At 38.6% G+C, this 12,215-nt stretch overlaps 1 protein-coding gene across 2 annotated transcripts; it reads right to left on the reverse strand.

Annotated features, from left to right (window-relative positions):
- Positions 1-13: 13 nt before the first annotated feature.
- Positions 14-11,927, reverse strand: pfkfb1 (6-phosphofructo-2-kinase/fructose-2,6-biphosphatase 1). Of its 2 annotated transcripts, none has more exons than XM_080496460.1 (14): positions 7,758-8,113; positions 6,627-6,752; positions 6,395-6,491; positions 6,064-6,130; positions 5,682-5,756; positions 5,208-5,264; positions 4,993-5,114; positions 4,689-4,896; positions 4,389-4,535; positions 3,598-3,702; positions 2,463-2,592; positions 2,318-2,380; positions 2,168-2,232; positions 14-1,062 (listed from the first exon to the last, which is right to left on the reverse strand). In XM_080496460.1, exons 1-14 carry the CDS (start codon positions 7,846-7,848, stop codon positions 1,003-1,005), a joined length of 1,413 nt encoding a protein of 470 aa, XP_080352586.1. In that variant the 5' UTR covers positions 7,849-8,113; the 3' UTR covers positions 14-1,002. The 2 variants fall into 2 exon arrangements, with proteins under 2 accessions (XP_080352586.1, XP_080352587.1); XM_080496461.1 differs by lacking the exon at positions 7,758-8,113 and adding an exon at positions 11,817-11,927 and having other exon boundaries at positions 16-1,062.
- Between the last annotated feature and the right edge of the window lie 288 nt (positions 11,928-12,215).

Raw genomic sequence — 12,215 nt, forward strand, 5'->3', positions numbered from 1 at the left:
AAAACAAATAAAACAAACATACAGATTAAACTTGAAAAGCTTTTTCCTTGTAGCTTTCACATATTTATTTTTCCATGTCAACATTTTGTTTTTTTAATGACATTTTGTCGATTTTATCAAAATATTATTTTTTCTCAATTTCATACATTCAACTTAATGCTGCCATTTTTGCTGTCATGTTTGTGTTTGATGGTCACATTCCACTATTGTCCTATCGAGCTCTATTCTCCAGATTTTCTCGTGATCATTCAACCTGACAACCTTTCAACATGTTAAATAATGTTTTTTTTAAACAGCCTTGTTATTTTTGAGGTAAATATTTCTCAAATATACTGATGTCGCTGTGGAAAGATATTACAAGCAACTAAAGACGTCTGTTAGTTAATTCTTTATTGACATGTTATATTTCTCCCAACTTGTCTGGATATAATCATCTGATTTACATAACAAATGTCACAGCCAGGTGTTTCAACCTTGAGCATGTTTAATTTATGTAGATGCTCTCCATGGTCCTGATTCATAATTCTGTAAAACAGATCACACGCTAAACATTTTGTTATCTGTTCCACAAATACAACTCGTGCAAAGACCAACGGTTACAATCACAGGTTTTCAATACTTATCTGTCACTTTAAAGACAAAAGGGAATTAGTTTTCAACTTAATCTTTAATCTTTTGTCAACAATGTTCAAGACAAGATAAGTAAATCACATATAATTAGAAAAAGAAACACTTGAGACATGTAAAACAGTAAACCGCCTGTAGGCGGCATCATTTTCACTGCAGGAACAGCACGTACAACAGTCCGTTTCCATATTATTGCTTAGTCCCATATTGTTCTGAGGTTCTCCTCCTCTCCTCTTCTCACGTAAACTAATTTTACTCAAGTACACATTTAAAGTAAACTGCAGCTGATTAGTAGCATTGCATCCACTTCCACATGATTAATGTCCGTTTTCCCCCAAATGATTGGGAGTTACAGCCTATAATAACTTAGACAAGTTATATGTGATCAGGAACAGTCTGCAGGGCTTCGTCTTGGTTTCTGCTGACGCTGACATTCTGTGAAACACAGAAAGGATTTCGTAGTGTGTAAACTACATTTGTCATTAAAGATATAACAAAATATTTAAAGTTAAACCACAAATCACTCAGATTTAATGTGCCAACAAAATCCACCCAATAAGAAAAAGAACATTTCCACCGTGACTGACAACAATGCCAATACCAGACTTCAATAATATCACTGTAGACAAATCTTTATATTTTTTGATATAACTTTATCTATTCCACCATGGTATTACTTTCTCATCCTTCAATCACAACTTCCTAGATAAGAAATGTGCCCATTATTAATTCCACTCTTAACAAAAAAACTATTTGATCGAAATTGAAACCATAGTTTATGACGAAATGTATTGAAATACATTATATCATTGAGCTAGTAAAACTTAATTCATCAACATAACAAACTAAAGGTTCCATCATACAAACTCAGACACAAAGCACATATACAGGAGAAGCGACGGTGTTACCCACTACACCACTGTGTCCTCCAAATCTACTCACGGTAAAAAAAAAAGTAAAAAAAAAGACTATAGAATCCAATCTTAAAGAAGAACATAAAGCTTTTCATGCAAATACAATTGTGCAAACCAAGACAATAATATACCAATGTGCAACAAATGTGTGGAAGTACCACAGATAAGAGCATTTATAGATTCCTGACATGATCAAACAAACAAACACTGATCACCAGAGAGAAAAATACACTCATTGTAGTTAAAGCTCACATTCTGATGTCAGTGGCACAACTTCTAATTTAAAAAACTTCAACTTTAAGCTGGTAACCGCCAATCACAGACTGAATGAGGCCGCAACAAGGACTCTGGTTCTTTATATTATATGTATCAGATTAGTTATTAGAACAAAACAAAAAAAAATGTCAAACAGTTGACACTGAAGTATATTTTTTACTGTATTTTTATTTGCTATTGATGATAAAGTATGAATGTGACTCATTCTTGTTTTGAGATTCGGTCAATCAAACCACATGTGTGAGTGAAGACTGCTTGCCTATCATTATAATCAGACACTTATAACGTACGAAACACTAACATTTGGTGGGGTTCAGCATCAATTATGAGAAATACTTGAAGAAACTTACTGCTGGTCTATCTCTGTGCGTGTTGACGGCTTCGATCTTAAGGTAAACAGGCTCGACTTTGCATCCTGCAGTTGAGGAAAAAAAGCAGCAGAGTGTCAGGTGGCGATGTGCAGAGGTTAGATTGTCTAACACACGGTTTATTGCACTCACCATAAGCTATTGGTGTGAGTTTGAGCACCGTGTGAAGGGGGCATCTCAGATAAGGCAGTTCATCTTCACAAGAAAGAAAAATGAGATGAGAAGGAATGTTTATCCAGTAGAAGACGTGACAGAAATCCGCCAGCCTGTGTTGTACCTGCTGGTTTATCCAGGAAGTAGGCCAGCAGGCAGCGCATCACAGCTTGGTGACAGACAACCAGCACATTCTCCTGCCTCTCCAGCTCCATGATGACCGGCTCGAGACGATGGACAAGGTCCTCATAGGACTGGACAGGACACAAATTCATCCACATCTTCATCAGTTACTGAATACTGAACAATTTGGCAGGAAAAATGCAGATTGGACAATGATATTTGGCCCTCATGAACTTTCTTGAACCTAAGGAGTAAATGCAGAAACTAATAAATATATTAATAACAGATGCATTCATAATGTAAGAAAGTTATATTCCTGATTAAATGCATTTAAATTATTAATATTATCTTAACTTTGTTTACATTTATGACTCCATTATCCTCATGTGGGATATTATTATCCCCTGAACTAAACACAATAGCCAGGAGCAGTTTCATTGAGAGTCAGAGTTGGGCACATTTAAACATTTTGAATTCTGCTAAACCTTCATCCGCACAACTACAAAAACTAGAAAAACAAAACAAAATTCAGACCATACACATCTACCAGAAGGGTATACGACAGTTTTGGCAACATATTATGTGTTTTTAATTTATTATTATTATTATTATTATTTATTTATTTATTTTTTACATTGAAATTAACTCAGTAATGAAGTAATTTGGATTGAGGAATTGTTCAGATGTTGTGTGTAAAAACAATAATTCATCAATTTTGGGAATTGTGCTCATGGGCAACAAAGTGTGGAGAGAGGGGCAGAATAGATTCCAGTAGGCCAACTTGTCTGAAACACAAACTAAAGGGCCAGCATGGTGATGATCTGAGGTTAAAGGGTGTGAACCAAACTGAAGTCTGTTGATGATTTAGGGAGGGTTCCATTAACCTCTTTGTGATATTGCTTATTACTATTTTATGTTTCATTTTGCAACATTTAGCCGACAATAGCTGTGTTTATAGTATACATTTCTTTGTGTGAATCAGACTGGGTTCTTTTAGCTTTATGGATGAGATATTGATTGAATTAAAAGTTATACATGTCAAATTAGATTATTAGCAGACCAGGGCAGCTGCACATGCTTTTGATTGTGTAAGTTGGTGGCAATGTGTAGTTGTAAGGTTATTTGTCGGTACTAACCTCACCCTTTGGGTAACGATAACGATACTTGTCCTGGTCTCTCAGTGCAAACTCTTCTGGGAAACTGTCCTGAATCTCTTCATATGTCATCTCTTCACACACACCCTGAGAGAAGAAACGTTATGATCACCACTTGGAACAGAAACACACAAAAAAAGAAGTATGGCGTCAAAATAAAACAGGCTGCTTAACTCAACTGCATACCATTAACATTAGTCTATGGCCAGATAATAATAATAATTTATAATATTAATATACATGCAAAAAGCTACAGGTGGATTACATCAACTAGATGATGGTGGTTGAGGTCATTTACAGCAACACAAGTATTTGCATCAAATGTCAAAGTAGCATAAATGTCTTTGCAATGACTGATTCAATCACTGGTTAGTGATGTTATCAAGTTCCACAGAAATGATGACAAGAATCTACTAAACAGCTGAGATAAACCAAGATAACTCCACATATAGTCAAAAACAGCAGACTGCAAGTACTAAATGCCGATAATTAGAAGGAACATGCTAATGCAACAGCCAAATGGAAGTTTTTCATATAGCTGTCAAATAGACTTAAATAGTGCAGTAATGATGACATGCTCCTGTAATAATTCTGCAATAGTTTAGAGAATTATCCCCTAAAATAGAGGGGAAAAAAAGATTTCACGACCAACCAAATGAGAAAATGTCAAAGAAACATCAAGCTTCTCTGAGATTTATCATGAGGAAAGGGAATCCGCAAATGTTCATTGGCGAGGTGCTATATAAGTGAAATCTAATCTCACCCATACTCACAGCGTCTATCTCATTGAGAGCCTTCCACTGTTCATACTGGACTCCCAGAGCCTCCGCAGTCTGGATGGTCCGCTTCATGTGGCTCGTCCACACCTTCAGGTTGCTGATGTTCTGACCCCTGATGAAAGCTGCCAAGGCACTCGCGTACTGAAGAGAACGAGGGTGAAGCAGCTCAGTTACTGCTTCCAATATTTACTGTCTCACAGAGAGAATGTCTACGGTTCACATTGGAGTTGAACTTTCATACGTGTGTGTACGTTCTTACTGTACTTTCATTCAAATTTCAATCATTCTCCTCACCTGTTGTCCCCTGGAGGATAACCCTGCATCTCCCCCAATGCGACCTGACAGATTGAGTTCACTCTCCCCGTGGCGGCTCAGGTAAATGGATCTGGGCGTGACGTGGATGTTCATCAGGTAGTAGACTATCCTACTCTGAATGTGGTCCTGGACCCGGTTCACCAGGTATCTACTGCCCACGTCAAAGATCTTTATGTAGGAGAGGTTCCTGATCCATGTCATATTATCAGAAGAAAAAAATGCCACAGTTAGCAAATAGTTAAATATTTTTTAATCTTTTTTATTGTCACATGAAGTGTCAAACCTGTCTTTCTCATCATCTATAGGCTTATAGTTTGCTTTGTAGCATTCGATGCGCTGGATGAAGTCCTCCTTGGCTTCATCGACGTCACGGTCAACGTAATCAGGACTCCCAGACTTTACTTGCTAGAAGGATAAGTTGCAGTTTTGGGGAAATCTGATTGAGAACAAAACGTGTTGAATACTCCCCAAAGAAATGTAAAGTGATCTTGAACTCACCTTGATATTTTCTGCAATGATTTCAGGGTCATCACAGATGGACTCCACAAAAAACACCTGAATAGAACATCAAACGCAAACATTATTATTAAATTCCTCCTTGTAGCCAGCCTTGTGTTACTTTCTTTCAATTTGTATTTCAGTCACATTTTGGAAAAGCAAGACTTTAAAACAGATATTTTCCTATTTTTGGTGCTATGGAAAAATTTGGAGACTCTGACATGACACTCTTCTCATCTTTGCTTCTCTCATCGAGCAGTGGGTGTTTCCATTATCATAATCATATGCAAGTTTTCTCCCACATCCCAAAAACATGGTTCGTTTATCAACCAGAGGTGTGAATGTGAATGTGTGTAACTGTCTGTCTCTGTGTTTACTCTGTCCAGGGTATATCCTACCTCAGTGAGCTGGGACTGGCTTCATCATGCCGGATAAAGCCGCATAAAAGATGAATGGATAGATGAAATCACTTGCCTTGTAGCCCTTTTCTTTGGCAAAGCTGTTTATGACAGCCCTCCTCTCCCTGGTGGTGTTGGTAGCATCAAATACCTTGAGGAAACGGGACACAGCTCTTGTCAACAAAACATTATCAATACCTTGAAATGATGCACTTTTTCATAATGAAGAATGGTTAATAAACAAAAATAACAAGACGTTTCTACGTCTATGATCCTAATTCAACTTGGATGTTAGCAGGATTCATTCATAGAAACATGAAAATGGACCATTAAGGTAAAGTTGTTTTAAACCAAAGTTTAATGATTTGTTTTCTTCCCTCTGGATCCAAATTAAAAGATGATAAATTGTCATGTTTGACTGTAATCAAAGGGACAGTTTCAGTTGTCCTTTTACTCACGGCCACTTGTGCGTGCTCCTTCGTGAAGTAGGAAGCAACGTCTTTGAGTGCAGCGGAAGCACAGGCCCTGTGACAGAAATGACACTCATGAAAGCAAATAAACCAAAACTGCAAAATCTGGATGAAGAACAAGTGTACTATAAAAATGACAGCAGGGATCAGCTTATTTACACAAAAGTAACAACTAACACGCCGGGTGAATTTTTAGTAATTGTAACTCGTCTGCAGAGTTGACACTAGCAATCACTTCCTAATGTTTTAATGCCAGAGGTAATGGTTTTATAGCAATAATACATTTTGTAATTCCTTACTCAATACGTTTTGTACATACTTGCGTATATTCATGGCTTCTTCATTGTCAGGTTTGAAGAACTCAAAGTTCTTGTAGATCTTGACGGCCTCCCGGCGATACTGTCCCACGTTGAACGCTGATGGGTTTACAAAATTAGAAAGGAGACACGATTGGATCAAGACACTGAGAGAAAACCTTCAACAAGAGTATAATGAATTGAAATCAGTAGCCAAACACATTCACACAATCAGGATTTACTTTGAAAACATACTTTTAGTAGGAACGCCAATCCAGTTCAGGTAGCGGGTGAGCTTCTTGGAGATGTAGGTTTTCCCTCTGGCAGGCAGCCCCACCATAACAATCAGTGTAGGGGAGTTACAGAACTGAGGCACGGAAGCTGAGAACACACATCCACACAGAAACATTCAGAAATATTCTTTGGATTCTGCTGAAGCGAAAAATGAAGCACGTACGATGTATTATTCAGCTCTGCTGGATGATTATTAGGTCAAAAAGCTCAGCGTGACTCTGCGTTGTAGGACCGGCGTAGTGCGAGTGTGACTGCCAAAGTAATTTTCTTTAATGGAGAGAATAAGAGCTCCACGCTGCAGCTCAAATGACTACAAGCCAGAGTGGGGAGTATGGCATGCTGCCGACAAACGGCAGCATGCTTGATCAGAGAAAACCCTTCAAACACAACAACAACAAAACAGCATTAATAATAAGAAAACAAGTCTGAAAACTGTGAGCTAATTTTCAAATGGTCAGTTGCACCCTTGCAGAAGTTCCCGACTACATCGTTTCATCTTTTCTTTTGTGTTAGCAGAACACCAATAGGATAATGTACCAGTGATCTACAGGAGTGTGATGCTGCAGACTCTCACAACTAAACAACGTTACGTCGCTAACCCTAAACCGAGGCTTTGGTTCAGTCTGCGCTGCAATTCACTGTAACGTCATCGATCTCGTGCAGCCGGCACGTTCCTCTCTTTTTTATTTTATATTAGATTATCCCTGTCAGACTTACCTGGCCGTGACCTAGTTGTTCCACCTGTCTGTCTGTGCCTGTGTGCACGAACAGCCAAGTTATACGGCAGACTGCAGGGATGCTTGCCAGATGGCTGTTACTTCAACAAGTCCCCAAATGGCCTGCGCGTGAGTCAGTACAGAGACGGGGTGAGTGTGGAACCTCCAGGCCGTTCGATTATGAATGGAATATGCTGCATCAGCAAAATACTCAGAGGGTCACGTCAGACACTGAACAGAGGGCCAACTGGGATCTTGTTTGGTCCCGCCTGGCTGCTGTCGCGTGGCTGATTCCTCTTGTCTGCAACGTGCATCGAAGACTAGAGAACCGTTTAACTGTTTAACTGTTGCGAAGACGGCTTTTCACTCCACTTACATCCTCTCCTCCGGTTCAAGTTGCATCCCATCCCTGGCACCCAGATCTTGAGCAGAGGGGTCTGTGTGAGTTTCTTCTGCTCAGTGGACATTGTTGATAGTCAAAGCCCTGAGGCCTGTGAGGCTGGCAGGTGAGAGGAGAATTCAGGCGCTCAGTTCTGTGATCCCTGTGCATGTGTCCGCTCCACTGAACACTACCTACTGCAGGTCAGCTGACTGTTGCTAAGGAGAGGTACTTGGAGGGCAGCTGAGGAGGGAGAGGGAGGGGGAGGACCTGAGGCCCAGGGTGCTTATCTGTTACTCCGTCTGCTTCATGACTCAAAACGTCTGAGCTGGGATGCCATAATCAGACAGCCAGGGAGGCGTTCAAATCCATTGTGGGGTGCGTGTTGTGGACACAAGACTGCTTCCTTTGTTAGAGTAAGAACAACACAGTCACGGGGGGACAAGTGCAACAGAAGCAAGGACTGTCTCATGAATTCAGATCAGGCCAGTTGGAGCTGCATAGGCTGCTTGTTTACCAGTCTATCAAGCACAACGGGTTTGTTTGCTTTTTTTTTTTTTTTTTTAACCACTAGATGGCAATTTAAGCCTTTGCCTAAAGTTTTACTACTCAGTTACACACTTACAACTCAATGCGATCCTCAGCTTAACAGATTACTGAGGCATGGCTCCCAGACTCCTGACCAGGCTGCTTTTCATTAACATGCAGGGGAGTTGGCCATCCTACGGAGGTGTCACACATTTGTATCATGAACTTCTAGGTAGTGCCAAGAACACGCAGTGTAATATTGAACAACTAGCAGGTTTTGTCATCTTGGAAAAAGGGGCAGTAGATCTCACTGAAGTGCTGAAATTTTAGAAAGTCTTTAGTGGAGAAAGTAAATGTAGCACATCAGAGATTTATAATTTTTCCCATTTTCACAGTCTTGCAAACAAATAATGGTAGATTGATGACAGAATATGTGATTTAATAGATTCTATCATATATATTCAGATATTGGTACACATTTTTGAGAATTGGGGTTTTTGTAACATGACAATACGGGACCAAAAACAGTCAACCTTGAATGTGTGCTGTTGAAACTGGTGTTAACGTATCCAATTTTCAGTCAGTTTTCCATTTTGGAAACTTGCTCACTGACTACTTTAAAAACAGAAGTGTTTATATCTCTTCTATACCATTCACCCTCCACTTTGTTTCATGGGGCACTGGAGCAAATCCTAAAACAAGGCTATATAAAGGAAATATTTAAATGACATTATATTTTAATGAGTACCATGCAAATTCAAACCTGATGTTGTGAATTTTCCATTACAATAAATGATCACTGTCATTGTCCAAAGCAGGGATATTGTCTCTGTGAGGCAAACGTGCAAACTGTGCTCATTATAAAATATACCAGCAAAAATCAAACTGTGTGGACGGTTGTTTGAGGTCTACTGGCCTGGGCACCTTCTGTGGATATAGTTAAGACAATGAGCTGATGTGGAGTTAAGCTAAACTACTCAAGTCAACATACACAAATGTAAATTTGAAAAAAAAAATAAAAATAGATGACAACATCCTGAAAAGTGGGAGAGTACAAGAGTAAGGTGAAACATCTTTCAAAATTAAGGAACACGAAAGGGAACTGCAACTTGATTCTGTTTGAGGCTCTAAATAATAATCTGACACTCACTTACAAACAGCAACAGCTGCACATGATCCTGATTTCAGCTAAGTTGGACTATGTACTCCCCCGCTGCAGCTCACTGATCAAATCATTCTTTACCCTTTTTAAGCTCCCTGGCATCTGCTGGCCAGAACACACTGTAACATGGTCACAAATCATGACATTTGGAAGTCTTTCTTTCTTTCTTTCTTTCTTAACAATTCAATAATGCGCAGTAATATAATACCTGCCAATAAAGAAAACATTTCTGTCTTTTTTTTAGTATAATACAGACAAAAATAAACCTTCAATCAATAATGTGATACATTAGTAACAATAAGATGCATGATAAGATGACAAACTTATTAAACTATACAATTTATACAATAAAAACAGCATAGCCTTATTTACCCAGAGACTCTGTGATATGATGTTGAAGATATGTTGACCCTGCATACACCAAGGTAGATTTTGCGAGCCTCAACCCAACTGGGAACCCACAACAGACACAAACTGGGTCACAAAGCGATCTCTCACCTAGATTTCATAGTTGGTTTTGATGATGTCATCATTGTGATGAAACAATGGCGGCAATCAATAGTGTTTAGATGACATTAAAGGCCTGTAAGCCTCCGGATTGATATGTTCCTGTAGCTGTAGGAACTTGGAAAAATGAAATTTTGAGATCCTTGTTTTACATTAATCCATGTGGCATGTGTTGAAATCAGATTTACTTTAAATTTGTAAACTAGTTTTTAAAAGTACACCTGTTGTACACTAACAACCATAAACACATAAAACTATAAACCTTTACTAAAATATTAGATGTACTTTTTATGTGCAGCACTTAAACATAGGCCATTTTTAAACTGGATATGATCTGGTTTCATGAAGTCAATCCTTCAATTATCATGGCAAACAAACTTACACAAGGCATTAAAACTGGTGAGAAGTTTGGGTCAGATGAGAGGGTCATCTCCACATGGCGAGTATCATATTATCAAACTATGAAGTCACTTATTTTATTTTATTTTTTTCCATTTCAAACGTAGACTCTCAGACAGCGATATATGATAACTAACTTGAATTCCTCATTGGAAAATCTCAGTCACGAGAAGGAACAAGCAGAATTTTTGTTTTCATCACATTACATCTGTCTACGTTGGGGTTTAACACACCAAGTCACTAGTTTTGCATTGTTTACTGCTTAAAATGAATACAAAGTTGCAATTACTAATATTTTATTGTTTGTGTCACTCCCTTTGTTAAACATAAGTGCCATAGAGCTGCTGTCCATTTTTCCTGCTCATAAATGCAATGTTAGCATCTTATCGGAGTATGAACAGTCCTGCCGAAAAAGTGTTGGGGGTTTTTTCGGCAGCTTGCTGACGTCACTGCCGAAATTTCGTCTTGTTCTTGCGATTTCAAAAAGGGAGTACGAGGGGGCCTTTGTTTTGCTTGGACACTGAGCCACTGAACCACAAATGCTTAAACACTTCACCGGCTGCCTGCTGCAGACCTGGATAACCAAGGTACCGAACAATGATTAAGATTTTAAGATGTTGCCAAGTCAAAGTTATATAAATGTGACTTTGTCAATTAATTGTTTGTTTTTAGTAACTCCTATAGAATCTTTATGACTTTTTATTACAGCAACTAACTAAACTAAGTTTTCTTTATCAGTGACTCAAGACACAAGGCACTTTATGAAGCATTTCTAAAGAACTAATTAAATCTTAAGCCTTAATTTAAAGTCAAATAAAAGTAATTTAGATGAAATTTCTATCTATAGCAATAACTTACAGCACAAAGTCCTGTATGTATGCACAACATATGAAGAACTGATTAAATCTTAAACAGGGTTTTTTTCTTTTTAGAAAGTGCCTAGAGGAAGAGCACAACATCTCCTTGTCTTCCATGCATGAATGTGTGTTGAACAACATTTACTGCTTGTAAATTTCATTTATTTCCATTTATTTTCCACAATTTCACATATAAAACTCATGATTTTGATACGTGCAATGAATTTGCAAAATCATGAAAAAAAAATTGACTCCCAAGAAGCTTTGAACTTATCATATACAGGGATGCTGGTAATACTTTAATTAGTAACAGTTTACTCTCATATGACCACTTTTTTCAGTAATGAGTAATCTAACGTGTTACTATTTCCAAACCAGTAATCAGACTAAAGTTACATGTCCAAGTCACTGTGCATTACTATTATAGTGTCCCACAAGGCGAGATTCTTGTCTGCAAAGTCGCTTTATTATTATGAGCTGTTGAAAATAACTACAACGCATGAGTCTCTTTATACCGTATTCAACATCCATGTTATTAATTTGTTAATATCTATGTTATGCATTGCTATATTGCACGCTCTCTGCAGTTTCACATGATCTCACCTGCACTGTCACATCTGTGGAGACGCCCACGTTCACGCTGAAGAAGCTCCATTCCATCCAACACTCCAGTGAAGCCACCAGTAGACCTTGGGCACAACCGACGCAGAAGACTGTGGCCAGCAGCGATGAACCACCCTCGTTTTAAGAAGCTAAATACCCTTTGGCAAGTTCTCCCACACCCACCCGCCACTCACCCTTCTGGGCCCTCTCTTTTCACGACACATGGATATATGATAGCAGCACACTGAGCTTGTCCTTTAGTGTTTGCCAGGGCCAGAGTTCACAACATACACACATGGCAAAGCAGAAGAAGCACTCACCAAATGCACAAAGGTCACTGGGAGAGGACTATTGTTGCACATGGAAACTTAATGACAAATATGCTCAAAGACTGCAAAA

The sequence above is a fragment of the Blennius ocellaris genome (genome assembly GCF_963422515.1).
Source record: "Blennius ocellaris genome assembly, chromosome: 5".
Classification (NCBI taxonomy): Eukaryota; Metazoa; Chordata; class Actinopteri; order Blenniiformes; family Blenniidae; genus Blennius; species Blennius ocellaris.